This window comes from Belonocnema kinseyi, chromosome 6 (genome assembly GCF_010883055.1).
Source record: "Belonocnema kinseyi isolate 2016_QV_RU_SX_M_011 chromosome 6, B_treatae_v1, whole genome shotgun sequence".
In the NCBI taxonomy this organism is placed as follows: domain Eukaryota; kingdom Metazoa; phylum Arthropoda; class Insecta; order Hymenoptera; family Cynipidae; genus Belonocnema; species Belonocnema kinseyi.
In genome coordinates, this window is record NC_046662.1 from 23,363,811 (window position 1) to 23,384,738 (window position 20,928).

General features: G+C 33.3%; 1 protein-coding gene across 1 annotated transcript in view; it reads right to left on the bottom strand.

Moving 5' to 3' along the window:
• The window catches only part of LOC117174544, a 24,935-nt gene that overhangs the window by 3,129 nt on the left and 878 nt on the right, over positions 1-20,928 (bottom strand). The window contains exons 2-16 of the mRNA XM_033363748.1: positions 16,169-16,245; positions 15,336-15,549; positions 13,677-13,811; positions 13,531-13,560; positions 13,381-13,462; positions 13,055-13,249; positions 12,822-12,956; positions 12,382-12,622; positions 11,493-12,152; positions 10,487-11,021; positions 9,963-10,414; positions 9,177-9,876; positions 8,597-8,870; positions 5,571-5,820; positions 2,344-2,571 (exon numbers count right to left, since the gene is read on the bottom strand). Of these exons, the coding sequence (XP_033219639.1) occupies positions 2,344-2,571; positions 5,571-5,820; positions 8,597-8,870; positions 9,177-9,876; positions 9,963-10,414; positions 10,487-11,021; positions 11,493-12,152; positions 12,382-12,622; positions 12,822-12,956; positions 13,055-13,249; positions 13,381-13,462; positions 13,531-13,560; positions 13,677-13,811; positions 15,336-15,549; positions 16,169-16,245 (4,208 nt within the window). The remainder of the gene's footprint in view (positions 1-2,343; positions 2,572-5,570; positions 5,821-8,596; positions 8,871-9,176; positions 9,877-9,962; positions 10,415-10,486; positions 11,022-11,492; positions 12,153-12,381; positions 12,623-12,821; positions 12,957-13,054; positions 13,250-13,380; positions 13,463-13,530; positions 13,561-13,676; positions 13,812-15,335; positions 15,550-16,168; positions 16,246-20,928) is intronic.

Genomic DNA, 20,928 nt, shown 5'->3' on the forward strand with positions numbered 1-20,928 from the left:
AAAACATCCGGTAAAAGTGCATCTCTGGGGTTGTTTCTCGAAACATGGGTTTGGGAGATTGCACCTACATATACGGAACTCATTTTTTGTAACGTGGTAACGTCAAGATTTAATACTAGGTAATCCAATTATAATTTTGAGTAATACAAGTAATCCAGTATAATCCAAGGTCAGGGCTCACCACTGTCAGAATGCGCTGGCTGCCACGACAAGTATTTGGCTGCCAGAGAGTTATTCTGTCATTTTTTCTTCGGGTTTCAGAAATCCTGCAAAAGGTTAAGTTGTTTCGGTCACGGCTCTTTACGGCTAATCGTTTACATCGAAGAGTCTGAATTTCTTCTATTCCAATTTACAATTTTTTCACCAACTTTAATTTACCACGAACGACTAGACACCAGTCAAAGAAGAAGTTTGACGAAAATTTATTGGGGGCTATTTGACCTAGTCCTTTGGATGCCACTAGCAGCCAAGGCAGGAAATGGCTACATTCTGCTGAGCCCTGTCCTAAAAAATTCAATAATAATCCGGAATAACACAAGTAATCCAGTTTAATTCTAGGAAATCCACTGGAAATCTTAGTCAATCCACTTGTGATATTGTGTAATCCATTTGTAATCCTAGGTAAGCCACTTATGATCCACAGTAATTCATTTCTTATTCTACGCAATCCACTTTTAATCTGTGGAAATTCAGGAAATTAAGGCTTATACTAGCCAATTCATTTGAAATCATTTGTGTTTCAATTGCAGTCCGAGGAAATTCACTTGTTATCCTAGGCAATACAGTTGCAATTAAGTGTTCTCCTAGGTAACCCACTTGTATTCTGGGTTGCTATACTTATAATCCTAAGTTATCCATGTGTAATCTGGGTCAATTCACTTGTGATTCTAGATAATCCACTTGTGATTTTAGGGACTCTATTTATAATCCTATAGGGAATCCAGAGGGATGACCATACGAATGAGTTGAGTTTGAGCAGAGTAATCCCCCATAATTTCAGATATTCCAGAGTAATCCTATGTAAGCAGGATCAACATTAGGTAATCCAGGGTAATCCTATATAATACGGATAAATCCATCTCCGCTCGACAGCATTTTTAGAAGTTTCGTAGCTCTTTATCATCTGCGATCACCTACTATCACTTTGATTTACCTTCAGTAACTTTCAATCACCTGATATCCCTTTCAAACATCTGCAATCACCCGTAATTACTTTTAATCATTTATAATTGCTTACAATCACTTACAATTATTTACAATCGCCAAAAATCATCTAAAATCATCTACAAGCACCCACAAATCACTTGAAAATACTAGAATTCACTTAAAATCTCTTTCTTTGACAAGAATTATTTGCAATGATCTTTGATTACCTAATATCAATTTCCATTAATTTCATCAACTTGCAATCATCTGAAACCAGCTGCAATCACTTTCAATCACTTACAATCATTCACAACCATCTGACATCACTTAAAACCATTCACAATCGCCCGCAATCATCTGAAATTTCTTGGAATCACCTGCAATAATCTGCAATCATCTACAATCATCTAAAATCATCTACAAGCACCTACAGAACACTTTAAAATACTAGAATTCACTTCAAATCAGCTTTTTTGGCCAGCGATTACTTGCAATCACCTTTAGTCACCTAATATCATTTGTCATTAATTGCATTCACTTGCAATCATCTGAAATCAGTGCACTCATATTCAGTCATATACATTTACATTACTCGGAATCAAAATGGCCAAGCATGTTCTACTAATAGGGTTTATGACATCTTCATGCGAAAAAACTGGAATATTAAAAATCATGAAACAATTATTCAATTTTTTTAAATTATTAAAAATAAGATGGATGTAAACCGAGCACTAGAATTAGCCAATAAATGGACTTTCGATTTTTTATTATTGACACCCTTCCCCCATTTCCTTTGTAAATTTTTTAATGAAAAAACTCAGTTTTCCAAAAATGGGAAAAAGAAGTACTTGTTATTAACAAATTTTTGAAGCATTTTTGACAAAAAATAAACGGTGAAATTTCAACATGTATGAATTTGGACCATCCTACAGACCTCCCAGTCTTCCTAATATTTCCCAGATTTGTAATTTCATTGATGTTTTTCCTTAAATTAATCCTCGCTTCCATCTTGCGCCTTTTTTCAAAAAGCTCTCAAGCATTTTTCTGTATCCAAAATGTCACAGGTCGAGAGGTCAATCGATTTCCGCATGTCTATTGTCTCCAAGAGCTCTCGGCTCACATGGGTGATTTTTCGATTACTCTGAGCGCTCAATAGAAATAAAAATAAAGAGATACATTTAAAAAAAAGGTTCTTACCCTGATCGGTGAGATCTCGAACTGCAGCCTTACAGAGCTCTATACGAGCTGAATGTAGCGGCACGTAGCGATCCTGAGCACTTCCACAAAGTAAAACGTGTTTAAATTTCTGCAAGTTACTCTTCTGACTCAACCGGAACATAAAAGATCGCCTCACGTCCGAGGAATCTTTCATCGCGAGTTGGAGTAAAGAGCCAGACTTCTTCCATTTTTGCATAAACCACATGCCTGCAAATTGGAAAAGATATATTTAAAAAAGTATTTCCTCTTTTTTATGAACAATTAGTGCAGGGTGAGACAACTGAATGTGAATTGACTTTAAACAATTTAGCACTAATTTTTTTTCTCTTTAATCATTACATAATCATGAAAACAAAATCTGTTAGCACACTATAGACTGATAATATCGGACTACTATCCGGGTAACCTATTAAAAATAAGGATTGCCTTTGAAAGGTGATGAATTAAATGAATCCTAGTTGAAGTAATTTGGCTCGGCGGGTATTGAATTATTACATGAAAAAGGCTAACTTCAAATCTGAGTTTCAAAGAATTTTATATTTAAGGTTTAACATTTGGAAGGATTTAGGAAAATAAATTTCTGAATTTGATATTTGACAAAAGTGATATTTAGGACTTTACCTTTTATTTGACCCATTAATGTATTTAGCATGATCATACCAGAAACTATTATTTCAAAAACGCGTCAAGATTTTCCAATTTAATTTTTTGTCTTTCTCACATGATTATTTTATACCTACAGGGCCAAATTACTTTAACTAAAATTCATTTAATGCAGAATTTAATGATCTGTCAAGATGTTAAAAAAATATATTTTTCATCTGTATTCTAGACCGGCTTCAGAACAACACTAAGCCTGATTGTTTACATTTTTTAAATGGATCTAATTATTTTAACAAATAAAACATAAAAATTCTACATTTTACTTTTTTTCTCAGAAGAAAGAAGTAAAATGAAATCATTATGTATTAGAATAAAACTATAAATATAAATTAAAGCTTAATATAATATTAAAGTAAAAAGTTTATTTTTATTACTAGAAAATTCGCATTAGGAACTAACACAAACGAGGTTCACTAAAACAAAATGAATTTTAACATTATTGATTGTGCATAATTTAAAATTATAAATTCCGGCATCATTACATTTCTGCAGCAACAGAATTTTATTATTTATGGTTAATTATAGTTAATAGTATATGTACTATCGTTAAAAAGTACCACTATCAAGATGAATAAAAATAATAACGAAAAAAAACACTTATCCAAACATAAAATGGGTAAAGCTTATTATTTATTTAAAAATTTGATAATGAAAAGACGAACTACGTTCTTGTGAATCACATTTTCTTGTTAGGAAATTACCATTAAGGTACCTGGAACACAATTTAGTAAAAACAAAATTTTGTTTCTTACAAATTTCGAACTTAAGATTTGTTTATAATATTTTTAATAACAATAAAACTGGCGACTACATTTATCTGCGTTTACAAATAATGGTTTTTATTGATTATTCTGCTTAATTAATTAGGTGCACAGAACGAAATAAAAATGTCAAGCTTAGTTTTGTTTGTTTTTTTATTTAGTAAGAACGAGATTAATTAAATTTCTTTAAATTACTTGTCGAAAAAAATAATTATACTTTTGATCATAAATTATTAGAGTACATTAATAAAATGTATGTTATTATACAACCCTCCTTTATATATTATGTGCTAGTGTCTAGTATGTGGATTGCAGCGTGGTCCAAAAATGGATTGGAATTTTGTTTCTTTCAAAATGTATTCATACATATCCTCCTTCCCCCTAAATATTTTTGAATCCACAAAAAAAACATTCATATTTTTTTAAGATAAATGATATTGAGACAAGCAACACGAAGTTTAACACATATTTCCCATAAGAAAAAAAAGACATTTTCATTAATGTTATTCAGAATCGTTAATATTAAGTTGTTCCAGTCAATCTTCAACATTTTTTTCTTTATAATTAGCCATATAACATGTACCAATTTTTTTTTAAATTTCATCCACACAAATATATTTTATAGGGCCCAAAAAAACAACCGTAAGTAAAAACTTTGATTTTTCGAGTTTTTCCCCTAATTAGGATAGTTAGAAAGTAGCGGTTTTACCGAAATCTTTATCTTTTCTGCTCGAGCGAGGCAATAATCGATTAAAGTTAAGAACGTAATTCTTTGAACAATTTATTACTTATTTTAACAATATTCTGCAAGAATGATGGTAGAAATTTGCAATTTAATTCTAAAATTTTTCACTTTTTGTTGTTAGTTCATTCAAGTTTCTTTTTTGTTGATAGACTTTTCTGAAATAAAGCAAGAAAATTTCAATATTCTTCAGATTTTTGGTTTTTTGATTAAATTAATGGTTTTTGTTAACGAGTAAAAGTAGTTTATTCTGAAAAAATGGACTACTGGTTAAAAATAATTCTTTTTGATGTTCATTTATTATTTGTTTAGAACTGAAAAAGCAAGCAAGAACTAAACATGTTAGAAAAACCGCGTATTTATAGCCGTTTTCCTAAAAAAAAGATATTTGTAAGCAATAATAACTTGATCAATCGATTATGTTTGTAAACTTTTATTAATTCTTAGCTTACTAAGCGTAAAGTGACAAAAAGTTAATAATTTCAGAAAAAACGCAATTTTCTGGCATTGTTCATTTGTTTAGACACATAATTATAATCAATGAAAACTCAAACCACCCAATTTTTCACTAATGCGTATTTTTTGGGCCCTATGAAACACACTTATGGAGATGAAATTCAAAAGGTCATTTTTTATTTGTATTCTATGACTAATTTTGAGGAAAAGTATTTATAGTCAAATCGATACACCAAATATTGAATAATCTGAATAAAATTTACAACAGTTTTTTTTCTTTGAATGAAAATACTTGTTAAGCTTAATAAGGCTTTCGGAAACTTAAAATATCATTTCTTAGTGTTAAAAAAGTACGGATTTATTTTGTTGTAGATTTGAACAATTTTGGGGAAGATAAGCATGAAAACTAGTAGAAAAAATGTGTACAAACCTAAATTGTACAAGTGTTCCCTATAGCCTATATCGATTAATGTTAATTAATGTTGTATAATCTACTTTGATCTACATTTAGTGCCTCATCTAGATTGGGTCCACTTGCTCTTTGTGGTTAATTTATATATGTTTTAATTTATTTTGTAGCCTACCTGCATTTACGAGCCCGCTCGTATTATATAGAGTACCCAAGTGAGGTCCGCTCAGGCTGAGAAAAGTATGCAAACGAGGAAGAAGAGGTCTCAACTGGGGACGAGTGAGAGCGCTTCGAATAATGATGGTCCCTAAAGAATGTCCGATGAAGCTTACTTTCGTAGGATTCAATCCAGAGATCTCGATGTGATGAAGAATCTCACCAACTAGGCGATCAGTCATTGTGTCGAAATCCGAGAAAGTATCACCCTTAAAAAATTTACTTTGATCAATGAAAAACAAAAGATTCAAAACTATTAAAGGAATTAGAAGCTTTTATTTCTCTTTAGAGGATCCTGAAAATAGGCGTTTCTTAAATTAAAACATAGTTAACCGTTTTTTCAATCCTGAGATCACACGGACTCTAAATTTTAATATCAGTCTTCTGAGTTTACTTGAATTTACATGCATAGGGTCGCTGTCAACAAATTATTTTGGTTTTATATTTTAACTTGAAATCTTAGTGCTGATGCAGTATACACCTCATCAAAAATGAACTTTTACATTTTTGCACACTTAAGTTAAATTAGGTACAGAAAATGATAAAAACCACTATACGTTTAATTGTCCTTGTTATTTTTAAGTAAATAATTTATTACTTATTCGGATAAACGGTAAAAGTTGTGAACTACAATCAAAAAATCTAAGTGCCTATGCAGCACATGTCTTATTAAAAATAATCTTATGTCCACACACTCAAGTTAGGATAATAAAACGGTTAAAATCATGAAAAACTTAATTTTTCTCGATATTTTCAAGTTCTCACTTCTCACACTCAAGTTAAAATAGCAAATAAAGTAAGAATCACGAAAAATATTATTTTTTCGATAATTTCGAATAAACTCTTTTCTTCTCATTTAGGTAAACCGCCAAAGTTTTTTACTACGATGGTTTAAGTGCCTATGCAATATAGACCTCATGAAAAAGTTTCTTATATACGGTACTTCAACTAAAGTACGCGAACATTAAGATCACGTTTTATCTTTCTTTATTTTTCTTTCTTTTTTCCTGAAACTTTCAGAGAGTAATTTTAACACCCACTAGAAACTTTTAAGGTCCCCCGCAAAAGGGAAGACCAAAATCGATTTTTTTCAATAAACCTTTGTCGGTATTTATATAGCGGAAAATTACATTTTCCTGATAATAATTCTTCCGAAAAACCACTAGATTATCACTAGGAATTTAGTATTTTATTAGGAAGGTTTATATTATTATAATTTGTTACCGTTTATTACCAAAGATTCACTATATGCTTACTAGGGATGTAGTGGTTTTAAGGGGAAGTGATTTTTAGGAAAACTGAATTTTCTGCTAAAAACTAAAGGTAATCTAATATATAAAATACTGATTTAAATTTAAATTTCCTGCAAAAAATATTTAAACCCCATATTCTTTCATCAATTTAAATAGTAGGCATTATTTGAGTTCACTTAAATAATTTTAATTCAATTAATTCATTAAAATACTTTTTAAATTCCAGAAGTTCATTAAAATTGTCTGTAATTCAAGACATGTTACTTTCAATTAAACAGAGTTCAATTTAACTCTCTGTAAATCAAACATAATTCACCTTGATTTAAATTTAATTCAAATCACTTCGCCTGGAGTTCTATTAAATCCATAATTAACTTCAATGAAATTGAATTTAATTCATATAGAATTTTCTTACTATCCACTAAAACTGATGCAATTCAAATTATTTAAAGCTTAAATCACTTTACCTCGAATTCAATCTGACAAACTAAGTAGAATTCACTTTAATGCAGTTAAAGTATCTTTATTCAATAGAATTTACCTTGAATGCAAAAGAATTAAACTTTTATTCGCTTTAAATTGAGTAAACTTGATCTTGATATCCATTGAATTCACACTAATTTAAACCAATAAATTATAACTACAAGTACAAATTAACTGGACTTGACTTATAATTAATTTAATTTTACGTATTCATTTGAGTATGGTTAAGAGCAATTAATTCTACCGTGTTCTCTTCAATTCAATTGAATTCGCTGGAGTAATGAATCAGAAGAAGAATATTTTAAATACTGTTTTGGGAAGTAAAAAATAAATAAGATAAATGAATAAATAGGAGAAGAATATCTAACTAAATCCAACCTGATTTAAATTTAAATTTGAATAGAAGATTGCTTAAATCATCCAAATTATTTTTTATAGCGAATAATAATTAAAAATTTGTTTTTGAAAGTACAAGATAAATGAGAAAAGCGAGAAAAAATTACCAGCACCGACAATAATATTTCTGGAAAATTGTTTAATTATTTGCTTTATATTTTAAAATATTAATTTTCTTTAAAGTTCTGGAAAACTTTTAGATGATTTTTTATTTAGAAAAATTAATTTATAAAAATTTTAAAAAGATTTCTGAAGATTTCAAAAATATCAGAAAAAGGTATTTCAAGTTGTGACGTCAACTTGCATTACATATGCAGGCCAAGCAATAATACAAATTTTTGTAAAGCTTTTTAATTAAATAATAAAATCGCTACAAAAAAGTCATCGATTTTATTATTTATTTGAATAGCTTAGCTTCTGGAAAAATAAAAAATAATGCCCAAATGTCAAAATGTCCCATGCAGTTTCTCAGTGCGCAGGGCGAAAGAAGGTTGCGACTCTTGCCTGAAAGCACCAGCAGTGTATAGGAGAAAAACACAGTGCGCGAGAACTCACACGCGGAGATTGCGCAATATTATGTATTCCATTTGGAAATGTTTCAGACGGCACTGACTTTTTACGTCAGATCCCCCCATTTGTGGCCAAGCCCATTTTAAGGCGACCCCCGAAACTGGACTAAAACCGAGAAATCGGTGTGATTGAAAAACACTTAACTTGATATTAAGTGGATTCAAGTTTCCAAAGTCAGGATTTCAGTTCTCTGAATAACTTGGAATAAAACATAAATTTTAAATTGGCTTCCGCAATGACTTCTTATATTACCTTTTTAGAAAATAAAACATCTTTGAAATACCTGGTTTCTCTCAGACATAAGAAAATCGAGATGCGTCCCAGGAAGTCCCAATTCCAGATATGTCTTGACCAAACGAAGATCCGCCGCATTTCCATCAAGGCCATGAACACAAATGATAAGGTGCGCCCCCTCGGGAGAAAGCAGCCGATATTCGTCGCTGATGTGGAAGTACGGCATCGTTGAAGCCAGAGACTGGTAGTCACTAAGAGGCACATTGGGTCTTAGAGGATGACGAGCGCGTTTACGGAAACGAAACAGCGGGTCGTTTTGCTCTCTAAAGGATTTCGAACTGATAAAACTTAAATATGAAGATAATAAAATCAGTAAACTAAGTATAAAATACCAAACGCATAAACTCAATCAGACTAAACAAAGCATAAAATAAATGAAGCAGAGGTTAATATAAACCAAACAATAAATAAACCTAAATAATATATAAACGCATAGTGAGGAGTAGTCAACATTTGTGCTTCAAAGAATTCTTCAGCTCAGAATAAAAGGGTATAAACAAGACCAGGAAATAATCAAATTCCAAAAATCCTAAGCCCCAGGAACACCATCAATAATATTTCCAAATCACCTGTAGATTTTTCCTGAGAAGCTCATCTGTCTCTTGAACTCTTCCTTGCACTTTTTAAAATTGATGAAGTCATCCTGCGTCGATTGAAGCAATTCTTTTCCTTCTTGATAGCAATCTAGACAAACATCCCTGGCACTATAAACACTATCCCTATTTCTTTGAGGACTACAGGGAGCCGTTTTATTTTGCTTAGGACTTCTGGCTTTTTTTACTGACTCATAAACATGATACAAGGGATTGTCAATTGGGACAGGTGGATCCCTGAACTCTTCCGGGGGTGGTGGCTCGTCCTGGAACATTTTAGGTGGAGGGAGTCGGACTTCCTCGTAGGAAGTCTCCACAATAGTGCCCTTCGGCGACTTTTCCTTTCTAGAGACGATTTTCGAAAGCTTCTGTCGAAGCTGTTCGCTTGATATTTTCCCTCGACGTTGTTCGGAACTTGATGTGTCGCCACTGCTAACCCATCCGGAACATTCAGAGGTGAGATTACTGGAACTGGAACTGGGAGTGGGACTACTTGGTTTTGAAGAAGGCGGACTTGGAGGATTTTGGATTATAGGAAGATTGTTTGTGAGGCTGCATTTGCTGTCCCGGATTGGCATACAGGGCAGAGAAACTGCACTGCGAGGTACTACAATTTTATTTTGTGCTACGGGCACGCTGGCGCACCTCAGTCTTCTAACATTTGACAATGGATCTCCTAAAAATAATAAGGAATTATCTTAAAGATATTAAAAAATATTCGATCTTCAGAAGAAGAATTGGATTCCTGATATCAAGCCTGACCTTCAGTTGAATCCGAAGGTGTGGTGCCATTTGTTGCCACAGGATCCACAGGAGAATTGATAGGCTCCACCTTTAGGATAATCTTGCTATTATTTTCGACTTCTAAAACACTAGTCACTCGAGTCGAAACAGGCCTTTGTTTAGGTAAAGGTGCAATTGCAGGATCCTGGTACCCAGGAGGAGGTGGAGCAGGTTTTCTGTTCCTGTGATTACACTTTGTTCCATCCTCAACTTCCATTGTTGGAGCTGAATGCGGTCTCCTTCCATGTCTGTCTCTTCTTCGCTCTACTCTTGGTTCTGGTTTCGGATCTACTTTTGCTGTAATCACTTCATAAAGATGCTCTTGTGAAGATTCCTGTGTCGTTTTCTCGGCTAGAAATCTCATTTGCTTTTCTTCATGACCCAAGTTTCCATTTCTGTATATTTTAACATTTCTTTCAGAGTTTTCTTTCCTAAAATTCATTTTTAAAGAGGAGTCTGAATATGTAAAACACGCTATTACTAAAAAATCTGAGTCATCTTACCTGAGATCAGAAATCTCCTCTTGCTCAATATCATCAAATAATCTATCAGTGCTTTTAGGTTTCTTTAAGCTCTTAATATCATCCTGATTCTGCCCACTCGTGCCATTTGTTTGATACAAAAATGAATCTATCGTGATTCTAGAATAAATTCCATTTGATCTTTTATTCAGAGGATCCACTAAGATGGAGTGACTACTTGAGTCTGTGGTACCATTTGCAACTTCCGGAATTTCCCTGCATCTTGGACCAGAAGAAGCTTTTCCTAAAGTATGATATCTCCGATTCTCGAGGGCATTGGACTGATACTTGTTGCTAGTTTGTTGACCGTGTTTTTTATCTGGGTCGCGATATGTCACTCTGCCGAGAGTCGCCGTGTAAAGACCTTGAGATTCTGGCAAAAAGCTTCTACCGTTGGTCGTCTTAGCTGAGCCAAAATTGATTTTATCGCTGGTGGTGAGTGCGTGAGTTGGCCGAAGAGCAAGTCGATGACTTCTTGGTTCTAATCTTATCCTCCTCGTGTCAAGAGAATGTGTGCCTAGAAGATGAATCAGGGCAAAAAATGGTCACAAATGAAGTTAATGTTGTGAGAATGAAGTCTCATTTCATTTTAGTGGCACAGGTCCAAAGGGAGATTGATGAACCATGATTGCCAGATTTTGATCTCGAATTATGATTATATTATTAGGTTTCATTACTTTACCAGACTTATGAATGAAACTTATTATTGTATTTTGTATTCAAATCAGAGAAACTTCTATAGATAATAAACTTTTTTACAACTTTTCTCATAGCTAGGGAACTAAATAATATAAAATTGGAATTCCCACTCAGAACGTCTAGCCTCCTTCTCGTAGTTTGGACACGAGAGTGAAATAAATACTATTAATCAGAGAGAAGTGGCTTTACAAAAATATATAAATGCAACTTCAGGTAAAAACTTGTTCTTTATCTTATAGAATACGCTAATGCTGCTCACTAACATCAAAATCATCTTTACACTGATTACCTTCTGCAAAGAGGCTGCCGCTCTTGGACTCCGAGTTTAGGCAGCTAGCCAATTGAGCTAAATCAAGAGTTCCCACGCAGGTGGGCACAGCAAGACTGTGCTCGTAGGCTTTGGCCGAGGGTCGATAACCCGGAAAGTGCTCACCAGACGGTATTTCTGGAAACATCGCTGCCAAGAGGGACGTGATAGACGCTGACTGAGGGTCCACCTGACGATGACAGGAATTTGGCACCAACATCTGGCTTGATTTGGCTCGAGGTAGAGTAACAATCGGAGTCGATCCCAAAGATGGATTCGGCGCTGAACAAGCCTGTTGTCTTGAGGGTGGAATCAGGGTTGTTCCAGAAGGTATCGCTGACCTCGGCCTCCCCCTAGAAGGAACCGTAGTTGGTGGAGTTACATTCCTACCGCCCCTCTGCCTAGGAAAAAGTTGGGTCGACGCTGACCTGGGCAAGGTCTTCGGTGAAGTCCTTGGCTGAAGGGGGGTAATTTCTGGTCCCAACTGATCCAGAGATTTGCTATGACGAGCTGGAAGTGTCGATGGTGTCAGCGTGAAGCGAGCCTGGATGGAATTGATATCTGCTGCCCCTTCACTTCTTGGTGACCAGACACTCACGTTTCGAGAATCCAAGATTTGGTTTATGCCACAGCTGCAGTCATCTATATTTAGAACTGATTTGAGCTTTCTAACGTAACACAATATTTATATGTGGTTGGATTCAGACTCAAATCTAGAGAGTTGGTGTATTGAGAGAGACAGTCAAAATATTCTATAGATATTTCTTGGTAGATATAAAGATTAGGGTGGGGGTTAAGGTATGAAAATGTACTCAAAATCGTATATTCATTCATTTTTTAGTGTAATAATTTGGACTAGTTATGATCTCACCGCTGTTCCTGTGCCTGTGTTGCATATCAGCGTACTGATCTTCGAATATGATGGGTAAGGTGTGAAGGTCTCCGTCGAGTTCTGGACAATGAACAGGTAAAGGTGGCAATGCAGCTAGATAACGAGATCTTCTAGCTGCTTCACTTACGGCTTGGTAAGATTGATAGTTAGCATCGTAGCAACCAGCTGCTGAAGTCCTTGGATTTTCCGAAACGAAGAATCCTTCCGCAAATCGTTTTACCTGGAATTAAAAAGGTTCAGAACTTGAAAAATGCACAATTGCAACTAAATTTCGTAGTTGGAATCAAGTATTACAGTTAGAGTAAAACTTTAAAATTGAATTCAAACTTCAAAGTGGGAATCTAACTTACATCTTCGAATCAGACTTTAAGGCTGTGAAAAAAAAGTTAAATCTAAGTATAACATTGATTAAATCCTACCCTCATTTGATGATGAACTCTAGCCAGATGCTGATGAATAGCATCTCGGCCGGAAAATGCTTCTAAAAAATGCTGCCACAGAACGATATTTTGAGCGCAAAGCTGTGCGATATCTGCTTCTTCAGTATCTATCAACTAAAACATTAATGAAATAAATTAGAGTCTTTTCTACTCGTACCTTTAGAAACTTTGAAATAATTTAAATGAAAAAGAATGTTTAATTAATTCTAAACCTTGGTTATTTCTTTATGAGTATTTTGAGCAACTTCCAATGTCCTCTGTTGCCAAGAAGGTAGAAGTCTTGCCAGATCAGCTAAATCATTGAGCAAAGATTCGCGCGCGGCTAAAAGCAGCCTTGTAACTTCTTGCTGAACTAGTTTAGCATGTTGAATCCTCGTAGCTGAACCAACACAGCGTGTCGTAGTTTCCTAAAAAGAGGATAGAAAAAATTCGTGCACCTTTGTGGAACTAGTGAGAGATATCCCTGTAGATTCTATGTCTTTTTTGTCTATTTGCAACTAAAAAGAAGACAAATCACTAGACTATGAGAAATTCTTACTATATTTCCGAAGAAGAGATTGTTATCAGTATTAACTGCAGGTTGCTTGAACTGCAGCCAGGGTTTGCCTCCTCTTGGAGCACTAAAAAGTAAGCCATATTTAATATTCACTTTCAGATCCAGGATCAGATATAACAAAACTATTCTTACCAGCTTTGAACGTAATGAAGAATGCTCTTCCTGAATCAGCGGAAATCGTCAAAGCATGCAACAAAAATCACAAGTTTTGCAAAAGAGCTCTTGATATAAGAATCTGGACTGACATCGAGGAACTTGGTGAAACTTGAAATACCGACTTTATGTATGGTTGATGAAGTGCCACAAGACAGGCGTGAATGGTGATGGATACAGCAGCGAGATGAAAGTAATCGAAGAGCACCGGGAGATGATAGTGCAGGCCCTTTGTAGGGGTGAAATTCAGTTGGAGCGCTCTGAAACAATAGCAAAGAATAAAGGAAGTTGGAGCTACTTGATATTATACTCGTAATAAGTGAAAAATATAATCGGTAATCTGTGAATCTGTGAGCATCTTTGTTCCAGAGTAATCATAAAACTTCATTGTTGAGGAGGATTTTGATTATTCTGAGAATAATTATGATTAGAAATTAAGATGGCGAGGGTGGTTAGAATAATGATGATCATGATGAAGATTGTGAGGAGGCAGCCGTTGGGGAGAATAGTGGATTAATGAGGTACATAAGGATACTGATTATGATGAAAATGAATTGACTGAAGAATATGCTAAGAATAGAGGATGAAGAAAGGAATGTCCGAGATGATAAAAATGATAAGAATTATTTTACTTTGTATGATTTTTTCAAAATACTATTTACATTAGCATACGGCTAAGGCGTTTGTTATGGCATGTTATGTTTGATGATCTTAATTTTACGTGTGATAAGGATGAAGTTGAAGAGGTGGAATAAGAGAATGAAGTTACTGATGAAGATGAAAATAACAGATATGAGGATGAGGATTGTAATCATAAAAAGAAATTTTATCAGGGTTACAAAGATAGTGATGAAGAAGAAGAGTTTGAGGAATATGAATTAAACTGGAACCTTAATTTTATTAAACTGTTTTTCTGCATTCCTAGAGCTGATAGCATCCACACTTTTGTGGGGAGGGCAGTCACGGGTCCGAGAGAGATGCGATGATCAGTCAAGCCTGACAAACAACATGAGAGCCGCATACTTAGCGCATGCGTTGCATGAGTAACGTACATAAATCTAGGCTCCATTGCAATGATAATAAGTGAGCGGTCAAAAAATGATTAAAAAGGATATAATAAAGATTATAAGGATGATGAACATTAAAATGAACATGAGGAAGAGGAAAACGAAGAAACGTTAATGTATTAAATAATCCTTGTACGTCTCCTGAGGCTGATTATTTTAATTCTATAATAATTAAGAGGTTGAGAAAAATGAAGAGATAATTAATGAAGATAAAGATAATTAGGATGAGGATGAAAATAATGAGAATGCCAGCAATAAAGAACATGAGAGGATGATGAAGAGGTTGATGAGGCTATGAAGGTGAATTATGAAATCAATAAAAGTGATGAGATTGAAGTTTGTGTGAAAGGAGTCGACAATGAAAACGGTTATGATGAAGATCTTAAGGAGGAAGATAATGGCGCTGATAAAGTTGATTATGATAAGGAAGGTAATTAAAATGAGTATGATGAAGTACATTGAGGATGGAGCCGATAATAAGTCTGATGAAACTAATAAAGCTGGTGAAGTTGAAGAAGACGATCACATTAATGTATAATGAGAATGATAATAATTATGAAGTTAATTATGATGATTACGATAAGGCAGGTAATTATGATGATGATGAGAAAAACTAAAATCATGCTTATCATTCTCATTATTATTGATGATAAAGTTCTAAGGATTGAATTCTAGGAAGAGAGGAATGGTGATTGCAAGTGGGAATCGGAAACTCACCTCGATGATACGCAAGCCATATTTCCGGGCTGAGTCGGCTCACTGAACCATAACTCTACTCCGAGATTAAAGTGGGTACGAGCGAGGACCTCCTCGATCTTGTGACTGTGCACGAGCACGTGCGCACGAAACAAGACCGACGTGCCGAGTGTCACCTCTTCATTTCGATAGAAAATCTGAAAACGCTTGCTCGTACCTGGAGCTTCCAGCGAGTCTGAAAAACAAAAACATTTTTGAGTCATCAAACTTTTGGATTGAAATCAAAAAACGTGAGGGAAAAATTCAAACAGAATTCAAATAAAAATTTTGAATATTAAAATTTGAAATTCAAAAATATTTAAAGTTAAGCATACTCATCTAGAAATTATGAATTAGAACTTGAATCTCTAAAATTTCATTTTCAAAATTAGCGGCGGAAATTTCCTTTTGAATTGATCTTATCTAACCAGGTTTTTTTTGCACTTCAGGAGACTGAATGCTGCATATGCATGCTTGATCCTAAAGCACAATGTCGTCCTTAAAATATTCATACGCTTACATTCAACTGCTTTCGACATAATGTAGGTTATATGTATAGAACTATTTGCAAACAAATTAACTAAAACGTGTTTACACGTTAAAAAATTAAAGGTTAACCTTGATATAAGCATACATTTTTCATGCAGCTGAATTTCACTTGCCGAGGCCCAAGTTGAATTTTAATTAAACTTTGAATGAAAGATCTTCAATTTCTAATCTTGTTGCAGTCGCCATAAATTGATACAAATATTTTATGAGCTCCATAATCATTCAAGCAAATTGAAGATAATTTATGCATCAAATTTTGTACTTACGATTACGCATTTGATTAACTTCGACCTTGACGGGTAGTTTGGGAGAAACTCTGAGAGCAGTTCTGATTTGATAGTATCTGTAGGAAAATATCAAGATTAGTTTAAATTATCAAAAATAAAAATCTCAATATCTAAAGATCAAATTGTCATTTAAACCTGCAGATTTCACTGTTCACTAACAGAAAATAATGCGCGTAAAGCGTTCCTTTATGTCCCTCGATTCTTACTTTCTAACATTAAAAATATAAATAATTTAGAAATGGATTATTAAACAACTTTTTTAATGTTGCAAAAAAAAGTTTAATGTTTCAAAAAATAATTACAAGTAACATTTTGTTTAATCAAAGCGTTTCAAATAACAAAAATTTATGAACGATTTTGTATTGGAACTGTTCAAAATCAAACAATTGTAAATTTTTAAAAATTAAAAAAAGGGAAATATTTTGAATGGAATGAGAAGGAAATAGACTTGTATCATTTCTAAATAACAAGACTTAAAATTGACTGCTTGAAAATGTAAAGCATTTCAAGTTGAAAATTTTTAAACAAATTATAGTATGGTATGAAAATGTTAAGCTCGGAAAAAATTATCTTCTTTAAACATGGTTTATCTTTCATTGTCGATTAATGCTTTCTTTACCCACATACAATTAAATAAAAACATATTCTCATCAAATCATTCGATGACTTTACAGCAAAAATAGCTATTATTTGGAGATGGGAAAAATGCTTTGATTCCGAAAAAACAAAAAAGATGAGAAAGTTGAAATTTAGGAAATTAAATTCAGAATGATTCAAAATTTAAATTCTTTTTGAATATGCAAAAATAAAATTTAACAACACCATTCTTCAAAATTAAAAGAAATCGAATGAACGCCTTGATTCAAATTAAAAAAGCCAAAATAAAAAATTTAAGTGAAAAATAAGTCAACTTGCAAAATTGCTTCCTTTTTTTTAGTCATTAATTTATATTTTTTAACGCGAAATAAAAGAAACACACAAATATCTAGAATTCTAACATCAATTTTGTAAATGAAAATTGCGAAATAAGTAATTTTATTTCATGATAAAATTGGCTTTGAAATATTTCTAAACACTCTTGATAAAAAAGAACATTTCAATTAGAAATGATTTTTTAATGCTAAAAAATCATTCTGTTCTTAACATTTTGCTACTGCAGTATAAAAAAGACTATTCTTTCAATCTTGCGTGACTTTAAACAATATTAAGAATACTGAATTATTTTAAAAGATATTTCGAAGATTTGAAAGGATTTGATAATAATTTTAATTTATTTGAGAAATTCAATGTTCTTTTTTGGATTTGGAATCAGGGAAATTGAGAAAAATTAAATTGTTTTAAAAGACTTCGGTACGCATTGCTGGTCTTCATTTGTAATTTTTTGTTTGAATCTATGAAAATTATATCAAATTTTTCCAAACTAAGATAAAAATACAAAATTATGAAAAATGTTGTAGATAAAGCATTATTCGAATTTTTTGTTAAATTTTCAGTTTCACACGTTAGGTCATAAACGAAAAAACTTGATAATTTACTTAATCTAAATATTTAAAAAATTATATGCTATCTACTTGGTAACTTTAAAAATTAATGAATTCAAAATTCAAGCGTTAAAAATTAAACAATTGAAAACAACATTTAAAAATTAAAGAATTCCTAAATTATTATGTTAAAACTAAGTAGATACAAATTTATCATTATAAAAATTTAATCATTTCAATATAAAGTGAAAAATCAATAACTTGGAAATTAAAGACAAGCCATTTCCATGCAAGGGAAACAACTTCATGTTGAAACCAATTTTATAAGAATGGGAAAATTCAACATTTCCCCCGAATTTCCATGCATATCACCCCTAAACTTTTTGAATTCATAAAAAAAATTCATTTTTTTTTTTTTTTTGAAAAAATTATATTTGGAGGTTGCGCAGCCCCACGAGATTTTACGCATATTTCCTATAAGAAAAGAAGACGTTTTTGTAAGTTTTATTAAGAATCGTCAATATTATGTGAATTGAATTGCAATTCAACATTTAACTTCATTATTAGCTATAGAATACAAATAAACTATTACTTTATAAGTATCACTCACATAGCTCTATTTCATAATGAGCCAAAAAACCCCATAAGTAAAAAATTGTGTTGTGCGAGTTTTTGGCGCTAATTCTAATTTCATTGTGGTTTTTTAAATGAAATTGTTTTTATACATGCAACTCTATTTTTTACAGATAATTAGATATTAACATAAATTTGTTCAACAATTTATATCGGCGCCGTCAAGATTGCATGTTGCCGGCTTTTTTTCCTTTTTTTTTTAATCGTTTAATTAATATATGTTGATGCGCTGATTACGAACCTGGACATAAAAACACCTGCAGATACAATTTTCAGTGTTAAAACTTAGAAAATTCCGTTTTTTATTTGCGAAGTTTATATACACTATCTGTACCAGCAAAAAGCATATTTGAAGCATACGAAAGGGGCTTTTACTTATTTTAGAGTAAGGCCATTTAATTGAAGAGTTATTTTCATAGTTTTTGGCTTTTGACGCTTTTAACGAAACTTTCTATGTATAAATCACACTTTATCGTCTATTTTCAATTTAAGAATTACTATTGAGATCTCGTGGGGGGCGGGAAGGCACTCTAGTGACTGGTCAAAGAAATAATTTAAGGTCACACCCCTACCGCTTTTCCAACACCACGTGAGAGCGTGAAATCTCCCCTGTAACTGGTCACAGAATTAATGTAAGTTCGCACCAATGCCACTTTTCCTACGCCTCTACAGGGCGGATAAGCACCTCAGGGACTAGTCAAAGAAATAATGTAAGGTCGCACCCCTAACCCTATTCTAACGCCACGTGAGGGTGGAAAGGCACCCCTGTGACTGGTGAAAGAAATAATATAAGATCGCACCCTTCCCCTTTTTCCAAGGCAACGTGGGGCGGGAAGGCACCCCGGTGACTGGTCACGGAAATAATTAAAGGTCGCACCCCCACCACTTTTTAAACGCTACGTGCGGGCGAGAAGGCGCCCCTGTGAATGGTCACAGAAATAATGTAAGATCGCACCCCTACCCTTTTGCAACGCCTTGTGTGGGTCGAAAGGCACTTCTGTGGTTGGTCACATGAATAATGCTGGGCCTTAACCCTTGCCAACGTATTGTGGCGAGGCTAGAATGCACTCCTGCGATTAGTCACAAATAATTTCTTATTTATTTTATGGTACATAATTTTTGTAATTTAATCGAATAATGGATTGTTTACCTAGACTCTCAGCTTTAAGTATGATTAATTTTACAATTAATTATTTTTACCGTTACTGTAAGGTTTTTGTTGGTACACACATCCCACTCGTTTTTCAAATCACTCCTAGAATATGAACAGAACCCTGACTCATTTCGAGTATCCTATTTTCGAGTATCGAGTATTTCGATTTTTCTTTTTTAAACTACGATTTTTATTAGTTTTGACCTTGAAAATTATATGTTCAGGTATTTGCATGACTGTATATGTCATTTGGTTTTATTTCGTATTTTGCTCTTCGCGAAAAGCAGCCGGCAATGTAGACTCCACCTTTATTTTTTTTAAACTATCTCCTCTTAGATAATTACACTGAAACCCCGTTTAAGTTTACACCCGGATAAGTTCACACTCCTTTAATTTCACGCGTTGCTTTTCGTTTAAGTTTACTTACACCTCCCCAACAAGTTCTCAGTGCTCCGCCCATTCCAGCTACCCATATATATGTCAACCAATCGCATCAGCATGTGGAGGGGCTCCTCTCATAGTGAGATATTTTCGTTTCGAAGGAGTAAACTTAAACTTGCATTATTTATTACCTCACTAAGTAAAAGGTGGGCAAAAAGTGAACAAATAAAGCAAAAAATGCATCGATTCAGCATTAATATCGGATGAGATGGTTGTAAACAATAAGAATTTGTTTAAGCAACTATTTTTATTAGTTTGAATTTATTGTTACCTCACAAGTGAAAAATTAACAAAAAGTGGAAAATTTCAGAAAATCCACAACTTTCTCATATTATTCAAAGAGAATATTAACATTATTATTAATAATAATAATAATAATAATAATAATAATAATAATCAGTTAGTTAGACACTCGAACTTCACCTCAGAGGTCCGGGGTTCGATTCCTGAGCCGGTACCTCTAGAAATTTTTCAATGTACCTTCACTGAGGTTCTGGTGGTTCGGAACCCATCATAAGCTGTAGGTCCCCCTATCGTGTACTTGACTGCAACCCAGTCCGTCAATGATGGGGTAAAAATCAAGCTTTGTCCAATATTTCTGGGCAGACTGCTCTCATCAGATCACTTGATTGCATTATAAAAATGCGTCCGTGACTGATAATATATACCGGGACAACCCCGTGCAAAATGATCAAATAAAAATCCAACTCTAACCAAAAATGCCTTCGACGTATTGAGCAGTATAAGCCTGTGACAACATTTCAACACAGAAATGTTGTTTAAAATAATAATAATAAATTGTCTAAACAAGTATGTTTATTGATTTAAATTATCCTCTACCTCGCTCAAGCTGAAAAGTCGAAAATAATTTGAAAAATTTAGTAAAACCACGACTTCCTAGTTATATTCTAATAGAAAAACTTCATGGGGCTTGTACGAGGGTAGTTCAATAAGTCCTTAGAATGAAGTATAAAAACAATTTTTTTTGGGTAAATTTTTTTTTATTTTTCAACATAATCTCCTTGGAGCTC